This window comes from Artibeus jamaicensis, unplaced genomic scaffold (genome assembly GCF_021234435.1).
Source record: "Artibeus jamaicensis isolate MK-2021 breed Jamaican fruit bat unplaced genomic scaffold, CSHL_Jam_final contig_477, whole genome shotgun sequence".
In the NCBI taxonomy this organism is placed as follows: domain Eukaryota; kingdom Metazoa; phylum Chordata; class Mammalia; order Chiroptera; family Phyllostomidae; genus Artibeus; species Artibeus jamaicensis.
This window is the reverse complement of record NW_026521854.1, coordinates 6,666,744-6,684,017: the sequence shown is the minus strand read 5'-3', so window position 1 is coordinate 6,684,017 and position 17,274 is coordinate 6,666,744. Positions and strand designations below refer to the sequence as shown.

The 17,274-nt window shown below is 47.5% G+C and overlaps 1 protein-coding gene and 1 pseudogene across 2 annotated transcripts in view; one reads left to right on the top strand and one right to left on the bottom strand.

The window, feature by feature from the left end:
- Window positions 1-8,654: 8,654 nt before the first annotated feature.
- LOC119046873 (40S ribosomal protein S23-like) lies at window positions 8,655-9,539 on the bottom strand (annotated as a pseudogene).
- Window positions 9,540-12,390: 2,851 nt separating this feature from the next.
- Window positions 12,391-17,274, top strand: part of UPF1 (UPF1 RNA helicase and ATPase) — a 35,035-nt gene continuing 30,151 nt past the window's right edge. Inside the window, exon 1 of one of the 2 annotated variants that reach the window (XM_037142099.2) lies at window positions 12,391-12,838. In XM_037142099.2, coding sequence (XP_036997994.1) covers window positions 12,608-12,838 — 231 coding nt within the window. In that variant the 5' untranslated portion in view covers window positions 12,391-12,607. The remainder of the gene's footprint in view (window positions 12,839-17,274) is intronic. The other variant, XM_037142100.2, reaches the window with a different exon arrangement.

Here is a 17,274-nt window from a genome sequence, read left to right as displayed (position 1 = left end):
CCTAAGCAAAAAATACTTTCACTTGACTTTCTTCCAAATACTATTCATGCTTTGAAATGGTCTTCTTTGTGTTTTCATACAAATACAAATTGTGCATACCATCCTGGCCCAGCATGTATTTATTTGGTGGGGTTGTGTCTTCTTGGGAACAAGGGGACATACAAGTCCCAATGCCAAATTTCAAAAAACATCTACCCCTCCAAGGTCCCTTGAGCACCCGCAGCAATATGCTGGGATTTATAACCAAGAACTTTGCTCTTAATACATGCCAAGGTGGTTGGAGCTGTGATGGGAGTCTCAGAGGCTGCTCTAGGGGGCCAGGATGAGGGGCCTGTAAGTTCCAACTGAAGGAGAAATAGGAACCTGCCAGGTCAGAGGCCACAGAGGTTGCTCAGGGTAGGGGAACAGCACGTGTAAAGGCCGGGAGGTGGTGGAGAACCAGGCAGCGTTCCTGGAACTGGGTGTGGTGGGAGACAGGGTGACAGAGCCTGGGCTCTGTCCCAGGGTGATGGGAAACCATGACAGGTGTGTGAGCAGAGGGCACATCAGACCGGTTCCCCATCACCCTGTACTGGGCCCCGGAAGGTTTCCTCCCCAGACCTTAGCAGCCTGTGGGTTCAACATGCTCACGCTGGCTGGGAACGTGTCAAAATAGCTTTCTTTTTCCTGTGGAGTAAATGGTGAGGCCATCTGCCATCCCTACCACCACAGGGCTCAGGGGGATCCACCATCCCAGATAACTTACTGACAGCCACCTGGGTCTTCCAGGGCCCCTCAGCCTCCCCCAGAACGGCTGTGTACCCCCAAGACACTGTATCTGGCCAATTCCTGCTGTCCCTCAGTGAATGCCAAAGACCTCTCTCCTTATTCCCCTGGAATTTTCCTTGTAGGCCCTGCCAAAAATCTCCAGGAACATATAAAGGAAAATGTTTCCAGTCCAAGCAGGCTGTTTTATGGCATTTGGGGCCAGGAGTCTAACTGCAGAGTGGAAAGGCCTTGCCACGCCTCTGTTCCTCCTGCAGAGTCACTAGGATCCGGCCTGCCCTCCTCAGATGCCCAGGTTCTGCAGGGATTTTCTAGCTAGACAAAGTCCCCCATCCCCCTATGCCCTGACTGGGGAGAAATCCCCTGGAAACACAGAGAGTTGGGCTACAGGCCAGAGATGATGCATTTTTCATTGTTTATTCACTCAACAAACACTTGCTGCACTCCCACCATGAGCTGGTCTGTGCATCAGGTGCTAGGGACACAGCAGGAATAACTGGGACCAGTCCTGCCCTCAGGTGAGGGTCCAGATTGGGTGGGTGGGGGCTCTGCATTACCCTCAAGTCACAGGGCTGAAAACGGAGGCCAGGGAGGGCAGCAGCTTGCCCAAGATAGTGCCAGGACAAGCAGAGCAGTTCCAAAGTGGTGAAATGCACCATTTTGAAGTGAACAATTTAGTGGCATTTAGCACATTTACCGTGTTGTACAACCAGCACCTCTATCTAGTTCCAGAACATTTCTAAACCCCACAAGGGGACCCTGTCTCCATCAGCAGTCACTCCCCTTCCCACTTCCCCCAGCCCCTGACAACCACTGATCTGCTTTTTGTCCGTATGGATTTGCCTGTTCCAGACATTTCATGTAAAAAGGATCATACAGCCCAGACTGGTGTGGCTCGGTTGGTTGGGCGTTGTTCTGCAAACCAAAAGGTCTCTGGTTTGATTCCGGGCTAGGGCACATGCCTGGGTAGTGGGCTCCATCACTGTCCTGGCTGGGGCAGGTGCTAGAGGAAACCAATTGATGTTTCTCTCACTCTCTTTCTCCCACCCTTTCCCTCTCTCTAAAAATAAATAAATAAGATCTTAAAAAAAAAAGATCAGACAGCCCTGGCCAGGTGCTCAATTGGTTAGAGCATCAGCCCAACACATCAAGGTTGTGAGTTCTATCCCTGGTCAAGGCACATACAAGAATCAAATGAATGCATAAATAAATGGAACAACAAATTGATGTTTCTCTCTCCCTTTATATCTCTCTCAAATCAATCAATCAATAAAATGGAAATAAAAGGATCACATATGTAGCCTTTTTTGTCTAGCCACTTTCACTGAACATCATGTTTTCAAGGTTATTCTATTTTTAATTTATTATTTATTTTATTTACTGAGACATTTTAAAGCAACCCAAGGCCCGAAGTCATTTCTCCATTTCTTTGCTACTTACACAGCTCCAAAACCACGGGGATTTAATATGTAATGATGTGTTATTTATATTCCAATTTCCTCAGCTGTCTCAAAAGTTGACTCTTTACCATTGGTGTTAGAATCGGGTTCCAATTGAAGTCCCCATTTGGTAGTCATGTCCCTTAAGTTTCTCTTGACCCCCTCTCTTTTTAAAAAATTGTGGTAAAATAACATAAAATTGACCATCCTAAACATTTCTAAGGGTCCAGTTCAGTGGCATTAAGCACCTTCGCATTGTCGTGCAGCCTCCACCCTCTGTCTATAGAACTCTCTCATCTTGCAAAACTGAAACTGTCCCCACTGAACACTAATCCCCGCTCCCCTCCCCCAGCTCCTGACAGCCATAATTCCGTCTCCATGAACTTAATGATTTTGTGACTCACGTAAGCAGAATCACACAGCATTTGTCCTTTTGTATCTGGCTCAGTTCACTCAGGATAATGGTCTCAAGGTTCATCCACGCTGTAGCATGGGTCAGAATTCCCTTCCTCTTTATGGCTGAATAATAAAATATTCTATTGTATGACTGTGCTATTTCATCTGTCGATGGACACTTACCACACTGCTTCCATGTTTTAGCTATTGTGATTGATGCTGCTGTGAACACGTGTGTGCGACCATCTGTTTGAGTCTCTGCTTTCAATTCTTTCCGAAGGTGTTTTATCTGTGGGCCAGGTGAGCTAGAACACATCAGGGTAGGGGTTACTTTCTTGGAACATGGGATTTAACATCTGGGCTGGGCCCCCAGGGAATGCTAGTGCCTCTGGTTAGAAGCCTGGAGAAAGCACCAGCCCAGGCTGGACAGAGTGAAAAATACCCAGGCAAGCTGTCCTCGCAGAAACAGAGGGCGGTGAATGTGCTAAAGTGGATGTGGAAACACCCCTGGGGTCATGCTCTGTGGGAGGGCCCACAGGACACACCATCTCCCAAGGTATTCAGAGAGTGGTGCCGGCAGCAGAAAGAAGGCGGGCAGTGGCCTCCTCTGCAGGCTGTCACAGAGCTGGGCTCGTCCATGTCCTGATGTACTGGGTAGGCCAAGAACCAGAGCCCTCAATTATCCTGAAACAGCATGATGGTGAGTTTTAGGTGTTGCCATGGTAACATTCACAACCAGGTGATCCTAAGTAATCAGGGTGGACTTCACCAGTAAGCTGAAAGGTCTTAAGAATAAAACTGAGCTGTGGCTGGTGTGCATCAGTGGATTGAGTGCCAGACTGCGAACCAAAGGGTTGCCATTTTGATTCCCAGTCAGGGCACATACCTGGTTTGCAGGCCAGGTCCCCAGTAGGGGGTGCTCGAGAGTCAACTACAAATCAGTGTTTCTCTCCCTCTCTCCCTCCCTTCCCCTCTCTAAAAAGAAATAAATAAAATCTTTATTTTAAAAAGCATTAAAAGAATAAAATTTAGGTTTTCCTAAGGTAGAAGAAACTCCACCTTGTCAGAGAGAAACAATGCTGGACACTAAAGTGGTCAGGATAGATTTAAATCAGTAACATACTGCAACAATAGGAAAAGGGTACAGTGCGGAGTGAACTCAACTTTAAGGAGAGAATGGGGGAACAGAGTGGAGATTGAGAGGGGCACTCTGCAGCATCAGGGAGGTAAGAAATTACAGAAAGCAGGAAGAGGGACAGGTCCACATGGAACCCATCTGGCCTTGCTAAGGGGCACTTAGGGAAGTTCAGCAGCTCCTCTTCCACAGAGGCGGGGAGTGGGGGCCCATCTTCAGGTGTAGCTGCAACAAACAGGCAGTTCTTTGGGCATCCCTGAGTTTCTTCAGGCAGGCCCTTTAAGAGGGGTTGGAGCCTTCCTAGAGATGTGGCCTGTGAAAATACCTTTTCAGTGTGTTTTTCAAGTCTGTATAGGCCAAGGTGGGATGGATGAATGGCCACTTAATTAACACCCACAATCTGAAAGGGCAAGAGCAGAAAAGTGGGACGCTGAGGGTGGGCGTAAAGAGCTGTGACCCTTTTGCTGGTTAACAGGCTTGAACCCCACTGAAGAGCTGGTCAGCTGCCAGGAGGGAGTACTCAGTGGTGAGTTTTTACTATGACAACCCCCTACTCTGTCCCTCCCCACAGTGACCTGTGGTCTTCTGCTTGAGTGACTGTCTACTGCAGAAGGGGGTGCCCAGATAGTTCAAGGACTAAGAGACGTGGAATGAGCTGACATGGATACCTGCAGAGCAAGGAATCGCTGCAGCAGCCTGCAGGCTGACAGTACAGAGGCGGGGAGTCAGGTAGTGAATGGAGTCCTGGGCAAAATCCAGCTCACAGTGAACCAGCTCGTCCATCCCCAACTGTGTGATTAGAGGTGATGAGAATGAATATGCTTACAAGTGAGAGAAACTTCCACCTTTGAGTCACCGTCCTAGGGAATATAAGAGTGGAAGGGGCAATAGGAATCCTTGGACGCTGCCCCCACCCCCAGCCCAAGCAGTAGAACGGAAACAATATCCCATCCATGAAGATCAGGCCACGGTCAAAGGCCTCCAGTTGCAGGGAGGGGTCCCTGACTTCTCTGTTTAATCCTCTGGTGGGCCATGCAGGCACCAGATGAGCATTGGAGAATGGTCATGGACTGCCACAGGCCTGACGGAGTGGACACCCCGTCCAGCTACTGGGTGGACAGGGAGGTCAGACCAGAGCGTACTCCCAAATCTTCAGGTATGTTGCGTGTTGCCATTGGTTTGGCTACTGAATCCTTTTCTATTTTGATTGGAAAGAAGGATCAGAAACAATTCATGTACCCATGAGATGCACATGCATTCACTGTTTTCCACAGGGCTAGGATAGCCAGACAAAATACAGATGTCCTTTCTGTTTGGGGGGGATGATGGAAAAGTTCTAGAACTAGATAGAGATGCGGTAGCACCACACTGTGACTATACTACATGCCAATAAATTTGTACACTTAAAAATGGTTCAAATGGTAATTTTGTTATGTATATTTCACCACAACAAAAAACAAATAAAAAAATACAGGATGCCCAGCTGAATTTGAATTCAGATAAACAAATAATTTTTTAGAATAAGTATATCCCAAATATTACTTCGGATATGCTTATGCTAAAAGTTTTTTGCTGCTCCACTTGACTAGTCATCAGGAAAATGCAAATCAAAACCACAATGAGCCCTGGCTGGTGTGGCTCAGTGGATTGAGCATGGGCTGCAAACTAAAGGGTCGCCAGTTCAATTCCCAGTCAGGGCACATGCCTGGGTTGTAGGCCAGGTCCCCAGTGGCAGCCACATGAGAGGCAACCACACACTGATGTTTCTCTCCCTCTCTTTCTCCCTCCCTTCTCCCTCTCTCTCAAAATAAATAAATAAATAAATAAAATATATATATATATTTTAAACCACAATGAAATACCACCTCACACCCATCAAGATGGTTCCTATCAAAAACCCTGCAGAAAACAACAAATGCTGGCGAGGATGCCGTCAGAACCCTTGGGTGCTGTCAGTGGGAATGTAAAATGGTGCAGCCGCTACAGAAAACTGGAGGTTTCTCAAAATAAGAAACTAGAACCTAACCACTTTCTGTTTATCTATTCATCTGCTGATGGGCACTTTGGGCTGTCTCCATCTTTTAGCGATCATGAATGACGCTGCTGTGAACAAGCCTGTACAGTATCTCTTTGAATCCCTGCTTTCAATTACTTGGGGTATATACTCAGAAGTGGAATTTCTGGGTCACATGGTCACTCTATATTTAACTTTTTGAGGAACTGCTAGATTTTTTCCACAGCGGCTGCACCACTTTACATTCCCACTGGCAAGGCCTGAGGTTTTGATTCCCCCACATCCTTGACAACACTTGTTATTTTCCATTTTGGATTATAGCCATCCTAGTGGGTGTCATGTGGTCCACTTTCTATTTGATCCTTTATCACTTTTTTTCCTTTAAAAAATATTTTATTTATTTATTATTAGAGAGAGGGGAAGGGAGGAAGAGAGAGAGGGAGAGAATCAGTGATGTACAGGAGAAACAACTATCGGTTACCTCTCGCACACCCCCAACTGGGAACCTGGCTCGCAGCCCAGGCATGTGCCCTGACCAGGAATCGAACCTGCAACCTTTTGCTTTGCAGGACCATGTCCAACCCACTGAGCCACACCTTATCACCTTCTAACACACTGGACCAGTTACTGAGTCCTGATGACTTTGTCATTGTCCACCTTCCTCCTGGAAGAAGTTGCACCACTGTCTGCAGTTGGACACAGTGACGTGGGGTTGGACCCACAGGGAGGTGCTAGTTAGTTTCCTACCCCAACACCTTCTAAAATAGCCACAGTAAAATTCCACTCAAAATGTATGCCAGCATGCAGCCTGGTGCGGGAATAAGGGGGTCCCCGGGGGGCTGTCTTCCTCCGGGAAACCCTGGATGGCCCCACCACCCTCAATGGCAGCTTTGAGTCTCTGTGGGAGCCAGAGCTCTGAGGCCAGGCCAAAACCCATCTCTCCAGACACCTCAGCACATCCTCCCAAAAAGCAACCCAGCAACCCGTGATTGAATTAGAATCAAGGTGGCTGCCTGCTGTCCCCCACCCACCCAAGGCCTGCTGTGAACCCACCATCACCTTCAAAGAGACTGTTCAGAGAGCAGAGGAGGCAATAAAACATACATACATGCCTACTGTATTTTTCTTTTCCCACCAGCATTGCTGGGGCCTTGGCCACACATCCATGCCCCACAAGGGGCTCCTTTGAAGCAAGAATGGGGCTGCAGAGGGGGGCCCACAGAAACCCACAAGTGCCCACTATTCCTGGGAAGGCCCCAGACAGGGTCCAGTCCACAGTCTGGCAGGGCCAGCCACCTCTCAACAAGGGTGTGGTCCCCAGGGCCACATCTGTGGGAGCTGGGAGCCTTATAGAGAGTTCCAAAGAGGCTGGTGGCTGGATGGGGGGAAGCAGCTGCAGGATCCTAAATGTCCTTTTCCTAAAGTCCTAGAATGTCCCTGTGGTAGCCACAGACTGCTCACCCTCAAGGGATCTCTCTTGCTACAGAAGAAGAATTCCACTTTCCTGGACTTGGAAGCTGGCATGGAACTCGAGGAGAGGATGGGCTGGCCCTTGGGCACAGTTGTGAATTCAAGCTGGCTTAAGTCACTAAGTTGGATGGGCCTAGGATTGGTTGAGATTTACATGGGCTGAGAGAAACACACCTGAAGTAGAGGCCTGAGAGGACTTTGTGTGGTCTGAAATGTTTTAGTTTAGCTATTTTTTTTTTATTTCAGTAATGAATTATTAAAATGTAGACAAAGCAAAAAAGACTGATAATTTGCCAAGAGCTGACATTTGAGGGCTGGCAGCCAGGTGCTGCCCTAAGCTCTTACAGAACACACTTTGGGTTGTTGGAACCACCAGAATCCCTTTTTACAGTGAGGCACAGAGAGGCCAAGACATTTGAGAGAGGTCACACAGTGAACCAATAGCTGGGTGAGGATGTGAATCCAGACCTACTCTAGTTAACCCAAATTCAGCAATGGCCTGTCTACATGGTTAGAACACAGCCATGTGTTATATTTTTCTTTTTCTTTGAATTTTCTTTTTTAAACTTTTATTTTGGTAAAATATAACACAACTTGCCATTTTAACTGTGAAATGTAGTGGCATTAAGTACATTCACAAAGTTTTGTGCAATTATCACCATTATCTACCTCCAAAACTTCTCATTGCCCTAAACAGCATCCATTAAGCACCTCCCCCCACCCAACCCCTGGCAACATCTAATCTGCTTTCTGTTGCTATGGATTTGTCTCTTCTGGATATTTTATATAAATGGAATAATATACTCTGTGGTTTTTAGTGTCTGGCTTCTTTTACTTAGTATGATGTTTTCAAGGTTCATACATGTTGTATGTAGCCTGTATCACTGCTTCACTCCTTTTCATGACTGAATAACATTTCATTGTGTGGCCAGGCCATTTTTTAATTCATTCATCAGCTGATGGACATTTGGCTTGTTTCCACCTTCTGGCTACTGTCACTAGTGCTGCTGTGCACATGGGTGTGTAAGGATCTGTGAGTCACAGCTTTTAATGCCTTTGTTATTCAGAGTGGAGAGAAAGTAGGTTTACAGTTGTGAGTACAAAAAACAGAATTTATGCTTGTACCATTACTTATTAATTATTGTGTTATTTTTCCATACGAACAACTGTAAATCTACTTTTGCCCCACTCTGTATTTTTCTTACATTTTTCATATAATACTAACTGCCATGGACATTACTTTGTAAAACAGTGCTACTGAGTTATGATTGACATACCAAAAACTGCACATAGACTGCAGTTTAATATGTACAATCCAATGAGTTTGACATACATTTACACCTGTGAAACCGTCACCTTTATCAAGATGGTGAACACAGCTATCACCCCAAATGGGTTCCCTCCTGCCTTTGTCATCCCTCCTTCCTGCCCCTCCCCAGACAACCTCTGACCTGTTTTCTGTCTGTTTACACTTATTAGTTCTCCCTATTTAAAACAGCTTATAGTATATGTGCTGCTGAAGTGAGCAATAGGATAGCTTATAAATGGAATTTTACAGTATGTAGCCTTTTGGGTCTGGGTTCTTTCACTCATCATGATGCCTTGGAGCTACCTCTGTGTTGTTTCGAGTGTCAGTAGTTCATCCCTTTCTATCAATGAGAAGTACGTTGTTGTGTGTTCATCCATTCTCCTGATGATGGACATTCTGGTTATTTCCAGTTTGGGACAATTGAAAATAAAGCTGCTGTGAGCATTTGTACACAAGGTCTGCTTTCTCTCTGGTAAATACCAAAAGGGAGAAAGGCTGGCTCCCATGGTGGGTCCCAGTTTAACTTTCCTTTTCTTAGGTATATGAAAATTTATTACTACTGCGTTTTCACCATCAGAACTTATGATCTTGGTCTTCTCTTCTTGCCTTTCTATAAAGCCAAAAGAGAGACTTTGCTACTTTGACAACCTTAAAGGGAACTCCAGGAATGTCACCAACAGCATGACCTTTGTGACCGAATCCAGCAACCAGAACTTCATCATTTTCCTCAATGAAATTCAAACAACCATCACTGAGTACAAAGGTTGTGATTTTTTTCGCTGTTCTTGATCAGCTGGTCACTGACATACTTCCTCACGGCAGAATTCAGCTGCTTGGCTTTGACACCCACTTTTTCCAGCACTATTCCTGTTGTATGAAAAGCGTCTCCAAAAGGGTTGGCCTTCAGGGCTGTGCCCAAATAGGCTTTCTTGTACTGCTTATCATGCCATTTCTGATCTTGTCGGTGGCTCCAGAGCTTCCTGACGGTATAAGACTGTGACATTTGCCCATCCTGCCAGGGCATGGGCCTGAGCAAAAGCAAAAAGCAGCCCAGGACATGTTTAAGTTTTGAAGAAACTGCCAAACTGCCTCTCCAAGTGGCTGCACCGGTTTGCATATCCAGCAGCGTGGACAAGACTTTTGTTTACCTCCCATCCAGCACATAATAGTGTCAGTCTTGGTCATGGTAACCATTTCTGGGAGGAGTTGACTGGAAACAGAAGATTTTGACAGAAGGTGATGATCCTTTTAGTAGTCCCTTCAACCTATAAACATGGGTAGTAGGACTCTTTCTTGTTCTCTCCCAGCAGTGACAAAGGTTCGTGAGTTGTCCTGTAAAATACTTGTTGAGCACTGTGTGCTCCTGTCATGCCAGGCCTTGGGCCTACAACAGCACACAAGACTGACGCAGTTCCTGCCCTCAAAGAGCTGGCTTTACCTTGGCTCGAAATGGTTCTCTAGAAGTAAAGCCTGAGATGAGATTCAGGGTCATATGAGTTTGGGAGAAATGTATGAGGGAATAAGGGACAAAAGGCAAGTTAGGGAAGGATCAGGCAAGGAAGTGGGTTCGGTTAGAGTTAAGCCTCAGTCTGGCCTGGGTGAGAGGGTAGCTCTAGATCTTGAAACCACCAGAGTGGTCCCATTTGGATGCAAACGGCCCTGCCTTGTGGGCCCCATATCATTCAGTGTGGGCTTCCCTAGGGTATGTGTATATGTGCGTTTTCAAGGGGTGCGGGCAGACCCTCCCTGATGAGGCAGTCAGATCAAGGGCAATTCACAAGGGATGGCTGTGAGCTGTTAGCAGGCAATACTTGGAGCAGCTGGCATAGGAGTACACCAGCCAGTAAAAAGATTTTGGGTGGGGCACCCACAGCATCCTCTACAGAAAATGGTGCCCATTAGACAAATTATCACACTGCTAATAATTTAATCACGGTTACGATGAATGCAGCCTATGAAGAGGGCTCCATCAGAGGAAGGGAGAGGAAGGTTTGGGGGTGACAGGGAAAGGAGGGTGAAGTAACAGTTCTGGCTACCATGTCATTGGAACCTGGGGGCTTCTCCAGGACACTCTACAAAAAAGGAAGCCGAGCCTCAGAATTTAAGGAGATTAAAGCTTCTAAACCAGTTGTTGAACTTGGACAACATTTTTTCTGAGCACCTACTGTGTGTGGTTATTATTCTCTGCACGGGGAAGACCCTGTGATTAACAAAGCCAACCCCTGTCCACGTGGAACTTTATAAATGCCAAGGGAGTGACTAGTAGCTCATTTATTCTTTATTCCATCTTACTGTTGATTATTTCCTTCTTCCAGGAAAACTGAGGCTCAGACAGATGAAGTCACTTGCACAGAGTCACACAGCTGATAGACGACCAGGTATGGATTTCACCCCAGAGCAAGTGGTCGCAATCGCATGTATAGTGGTTGCTATACATGTCTCTGAATATTATTGTCCAAAGCAGCAGACACCATTTCCACGCACCAGAATCTGTGCTAAAGGATGTCCTCATATGTTTATTCAACAGAAGCACACTGAGCACTTACTATATGCAGGCACCCCCAGTTTACAGATGCAGAAACTGAAGCCCAAGGGGCATTTCCAAGAGATGGGAGTACACTGTTCCTGCCACACCTCCTCAGCTGGGTGTTTGTGGAGAGCAGAACCAATAAAATAGCATTAGTCTGATCAAGATAGCATAAAGTACATAAAACAAAGTAGAGTCACTTATATCAACCAAAATGACTGTCAGTCAGTCATGACACTTTAGATCAAGAGGGAAAATACCTAAGTTAGAGCAGATATGTCTGGCAAGGAGACACACCTAAGATATTTGCAGACTAGCCATGTCTGCAGGGTGGGACCACCCATAGATAGGCTTCTGGGGAAATTACACACTTACCAGCAGAAGTGTCAAGCAGAACAGCCATGTACCATCCATAGGCTCCTGGGCAAATTCCACACTTGGCAGCAGGGGTTCCAAGATACTTATTGAAAAGATCCAGAAGGGCAGAGTACACAATTTTCAAGGTACGACTGAGGCAGGTTCCAGACCACTGCTGAGGCAGCCGAGCTCCACACACCAAAGTGCTGCTCCGGGCCACGCTGATCTCCCTTGGCATCAGCTGCCAGAGGCTCTGCCCTGTTGGACTGGGGACTTGGTCTGCCCTGCTGCCCATCTGGCTCCGGAGATGCTTCCTTACAAGACCCTGAGAACTTCCTCGGCCACCGTGCTGTCTCCTGGACCTGCAGCTGAGACTCTGGGACTTGGGTTCGTTATTCCCCATTAATTGCTGTGTGTGTATGTTATATTTCTGTTAGATTGTTAGAGTGTGAGTAGGATATTAATGCACATTGATGTTCTACTTTGAGTGAATCTGCATTCAATAAAAGCTCAGTGAATAGCATAGTTCCTGTGTGTGACTCCTCCCTATTCCTTGGTGACAGGCTGCTCAGCAGGCAGCTAGCTGAGCAGTTGCCTGGCTGACTTAAGAGCAAAGACTGTATCACGAACATATGCTCATCACAGTGTTCCTCCACCTATGTAGAGCATTCAGTTTGTGCTCAATTAATCCAAGGGACAACATTTACCACCACGCTCGCATCGCCTGCAGCCCAGGAACCACGAAGCAGAAGCTGGGACCGGGCCACGTGTTCGTGCAGCTGGGGCCAAGGCAGCTAGAAGCCCCGCCTCTGCCACCTCCCTCGGCCTGGGTCGGCCAGGCTGGTCCAGAGGCCTCGGCGAGGAGCGCGCGCGTTTGCGCTGGCGTGAGACGCGCGCGCACGCCGGCGTGAGACGCGCGCGCGCACGTTGGCGGCAGCGGCGGCGGTTCCGCTGGGGGTAGCTAGCGGCTGGCGGCTCCGAGGGGAGCGGCGACGCTGAGGGTCTCACAGGTGGCGGCTGCGGCGGCTCAGCACGAGGCTCGCGGCCCAGCTAGCGCCTCTGTGGGCGTTTCAGTCCAATCCAGGGGCGCAAACGAGACGACGGCTGCGGCCGGAGGCCGGCGGCCTAGGCCTCAGCGCGGCGGCGGGCTCGAGTGCGACGCGGAGACGGCCAGCGGGCCCTGCGCGGCGGCACCATGAGCGTGGAGGCGTATGGGCCCAGCTCGCAGACGCTCACCTTCCTGGACACTGAGGAGGCCGAGCTTCTCGGCGCCGACACGCAGGGCTCGGAGTTCGAGTTCACCGACTTCACTCTACCCAGCCAGACACAGACTCCTCCCGGAGGCCCCGGTGGCCCCGGAGGTGGCGGCCCAGGGGTCCCTGTCGGCTCGGGTGCGGGCGCTGCGGCCGGACAGCTCGACGCCCAGGTGAGCGGCACATGGCGGCGCCGGAAGACGGGCCGGGCCTCAGCGCCCAGGGACCTGATCCCGCTCCCCCCTCTGGCCGGTTAACCTGCCCGGCCAACCCCGGAGTAACCTGTTCCGGGTCCCTCACTCCAGTCAGGTTCGGAGTAACCTATCTTGGGACCCCCTACTGGTCAGATTCAGAGTAACCTGTCCTGGTTCCCATACTCCTACTGGGCGCAGGTAGACCTGCTCTGGGTCTCACTCTATTCGTCTCTCGTGATCTGCCTTGAGTACCTCTAAGGCTGGGTCCGGAACTAGTTAAGGCCAGGTCTTAGGTGACTTGCCCGAAGTCCCCTTCGGGTCCGTCCGAAGTGACCTGCCCTAGGCCCGTCTCCTCCCTTGTCGGGGTGACCTGTCCCCAAGTGCCCCTCATCTGGATGCGGGAAGATCTACCCGGATCCTCCTTCCGGCTGAACCGGAGTCCTGCCCCACTCCTCCCACCTGTGGGGGCAGCCACCTGGGCAACCTCCATTCACACCCACTGAGCGTCGGGGTAAGATTTCCCCAGGCCCAGGGACTCTGGCTTGGGAAGGATGGAGGAAGCTCGTGAAGCAGAAATGGAATTTTTGCCTCCAGTGGAGAACTTCATACTCGCTGGCTACTAGTACTATTTTAGAGGCAGGTTGCATTTTGTTTTTCTTTCTTGCATTGCCTGTTGCTGAAACCGAAGTGTTACATAACTCCACAGCCCTGCCTTGGAAAAGTTGGGTTTGAGTTTGTTCCTCCAGTGGGCAGTGATAGTGGTTTTACATAAATGATTCTGCCACATCGGAAACTTTTGTTTTTAATGATGTGAACATACTGAAAGCTACTGGGGTATTTTAAATTCGGGTTTGGGTTATGAGAAGTATTAGACATATACTTCCTGGACCTGAGTCCCGGCTTCAGTGGGGAGGAAATGGACTGGCTAGAGTCCTGGGGAATGTGGCCATCATCTTCTGTGTCTCAGATTCCATTCATCAGCTTTCCCTCTGCCTGGTACCTCCCCCAGGTTTATTTTCCTGAATTCTAAGCCAGGGAGGAGGTACAAGGCTCACCTTGTCACAGGTGTCCCATGGCATGAGGACCCAGTGCCAGGGTGGGGGAAGCTACCCTAACAGTCAGCCAGAGTGAGATCACACAACCCTTTCTGGGGAGGGGGGGGGCTTGCATTTTGGTTGGGAGTCTAGTTGGTTGAGTCACTCCTGTGGGTAGACCACCCACTTGGACTTTCTTTTAGCCCTTAATAGAAGCAGAATATGTTTGACTCATTCTAACCCCAGATTCCTTAAAATAGAAGCCTGTTGGGTAGGACTGCAGGGAGAACAGGTGTGCAAGAATGTGTGTTTTTTGGTTTTGTTTACATGTGGTGGATGGAGAGAGGTGAGAGGGGAGAGTTTGCTTGGAGAGAAGAATGAGCTGTGGAAGGTGTGTGGTCACATCTCTAGTCTCAGACTCTAGACATCTGTGTTTCCACATCTATAAAATGGGGCAAAGCAGTTTTGGTTTTGTTACTTTTAAACATATAAAATCTGGACTAATGTATGAGTGGACCTGAGAGTGCTGTCTCTCACTTGTGCTCAGCGTGTCTGGAAGACCAAAGATAAAGATCTCTTGGTTGAGCAGTGTGCCATGATCTGTGGCAGCCCAGGGTTGTGAAAGGTAAGTTTTATTACAGATCTTTTTAAATAGCTAACACAAAATAGCAAACCTGGGGCAGCTCTGGTTCTAGTTTTGTTCCTTGTGTTTTCAGTTAATTGAACGTATGTCCCCTTCAGTTGAAATAATCGATTTATTTCCCTGCACCTGAACACTGAGCTATACAAACTAGAAGCATTAAAACTCTCCACAGGAGGTAAACATTGCAGTTGAGCTCACGTGAGTTCTGATGATATCAAAAGGAACTCTCCTTTCTTAATTTTAGTTAACCTTGATGACCTACCCACTTGTAGCCTTTTTTTAAAAGATTTTATTTATTTTTAGAGAGTGGGGGAGGGAGGGAGGGGGAAAGAGACAGAAACGTGGGTGGGTTGCCTTTTGTGCATCTCTGCAACCCAGGCATGTGCTGTGGCTGAGAATCGAACTAGTGACCCTTCTGTTTGTGGGATGTCATCCAACCCACTGAGCCACACCAGGCAGGGTTGTAGCCTAACTTTTGATTTTGTGTATGCGAGAGGGGAGTAATATCCTTGGTGTCACAAGAGGAGGCCCTGAATTTGGGGGCAGGAAAGTCTGAATTGACTCAGAAAGTGGAAAAAAGTTGGTTATCTTCTCTGCCACTTGGTGGCATTGGCTGCCTGCAGTATTTGAGAAGACTGTTGTTGTTTGTCCTGAGGAGCTGTCTGTGTAACCAGCTATATGATGGGGCTTCCAGAGAGACTGAGAAAACCTTCCATTCTGAATGCTTTTTGATTTGATCTTAGTGGATGAGTGGTCGTAAAGTGTAAATGCTGTGCAGCCACTTATGTGTGGACAGACCACAGTTTGTTTACCCACACATCTGCTGGTGGACATTTGGGTTGTTTCCACTTTTACCTGTTATGAACAGTGCTGCTGTGAACATTGGTGTGTAAAGTTCTTCGTGGATATATGTCTTCAGTGAAATTGCTGGTCGTGTGGTAACTGCATAACTCTTTCAGGAGCTGCCCGGTTGTTTTTTAGTGTGCAGCCACTTTTGATATCCCAACTGCTAGTTCTGCACAGTTGGTTTTTACCTTAAAGTTTGTTTAGAGGCAGAACATCTGTCCTGGCCAGGACAGATGACAGATCTGTCCTGTCATGTGGGAGAATGACAGATAGGAGTGAGTCCTGCTGAGAGTTCTTGAATTGGTTCAGGTAACACTCATTTTCTTGTTTATGAAATGAAACTGATATTTATCAAATCCCTGGAGATCCTGGGGTGAAAGAGTGATGACATAGTCTTGCCAACTATCCTTAGACAGTTTTCATTTGAGCAGCTGGCCCTTTCCTGGGTTTTCATCCACCCCCAAAGGACTGGGAACAGTTATTTCAGAAGTCCTTTGCCTAATAGTCGGTGTTGGAACCCTTCTGGTCTGTATAGTGGGAATATTTCTTCTTGGCTGTTGCTACAATTGTGTTTCCTCCAAAGATTGGAATTAGGGTGAAAATCTAAGAGTTAGGAATACTACCCAACTAAAAAAAAAAGAAAAGAGTAAACAGTTGATACATGCAACAGTGTGGCTGCATGTCCCAGTAATTACACTGAGTGAAAGAAGCACTTGAAAAAAGAAAAGCTGCTCCTCGACTTGCAATGGGGTCGCATCCAGATAAACCTATGGTAAGCTGAAAATATGATTGAAAAGTGCACTTAATACACATAAACTTCTGAATGGCATAGCTTAGTCTTGCCTACCTTAGGGCTCAGAACACTTACGTTAGCCTATAATTAGGAAAATCATCTCACTGTTGCCATCCTGCCTTACAAGTGAGTATCATACCACATATCACTAGCCCAGGAAAAGATCAAAAGTTTGTGCTGAATGTGCATTGCTTTCTCACAGAAAAATTATGTCAGGAACCATCTGTATGTACTTTACGATTCTGTTCACATAAAGCTCCAAAAGTGCTGGCTTACTTTGAGTAGTAGAAAGCAGGTCTGTGGTTGGGGAGAGGGGAGGAAGGAAAGGAGGGAGGGATGACAAAGGGCACCAGGGGATTTGGGGGTGGTGAGTCTGTTCATTGTCTGATTGTGAGTGTTTACATACATTGACGTGTGTAAAGTGTATAAAATTACACACTTTAAACGTCATATATTATGTCAGTTGTATCTCAATGTAAGGTAAAAACCACATGGAGATACCACTGTCCACTCATTTGTGTGGCTCTGGTTTTTTTTTTTTTTTTTTAAGCTGGAAATACCACTGGGAACCCACAGCTCTTAGTCCAGCAGAGAAACAAGGCAGTCACCCAAATGTGGGGCCGCTCAGAGTGTTACAGCAGCTTTGTTCATGAGAGCCCCAGAGCAGAAACAATCCAGTGGCTTTAAACAGGTGTCTGGATACACAAAGGCTCTTCTTCAGGTATAGTCCTGAGTACCCAGACTTGGGCCGCTTTTTCCTTTTCAAATGGGGAGATATTTAGATAGAGTTGTTACCTAGTCTTCAAAACCATACTCCTGCTGCCCCAGCATTCATGGAATGCTGACCATCAGGGAAACATCCTCTTCTGATAACTGGCCCATAGCTTATAATGAGGAGGAGTAAGTTTGGTACAGTCCAGAGGTCCCTAAAAATGATGAGTTTAAAATTGGAGGGGGGCCTTTTTCATCTGGTTTTGTGCCTGTGCAGTTCAGCTATGATATAAGTGTGCCTTGAGAAAGTCAGAGATAAGACACTGGTAACCTTGCAGGGGAGCTCTGACAAGTGTTCATCTGTCATTTTTCCTTTGTTGGATTTCCC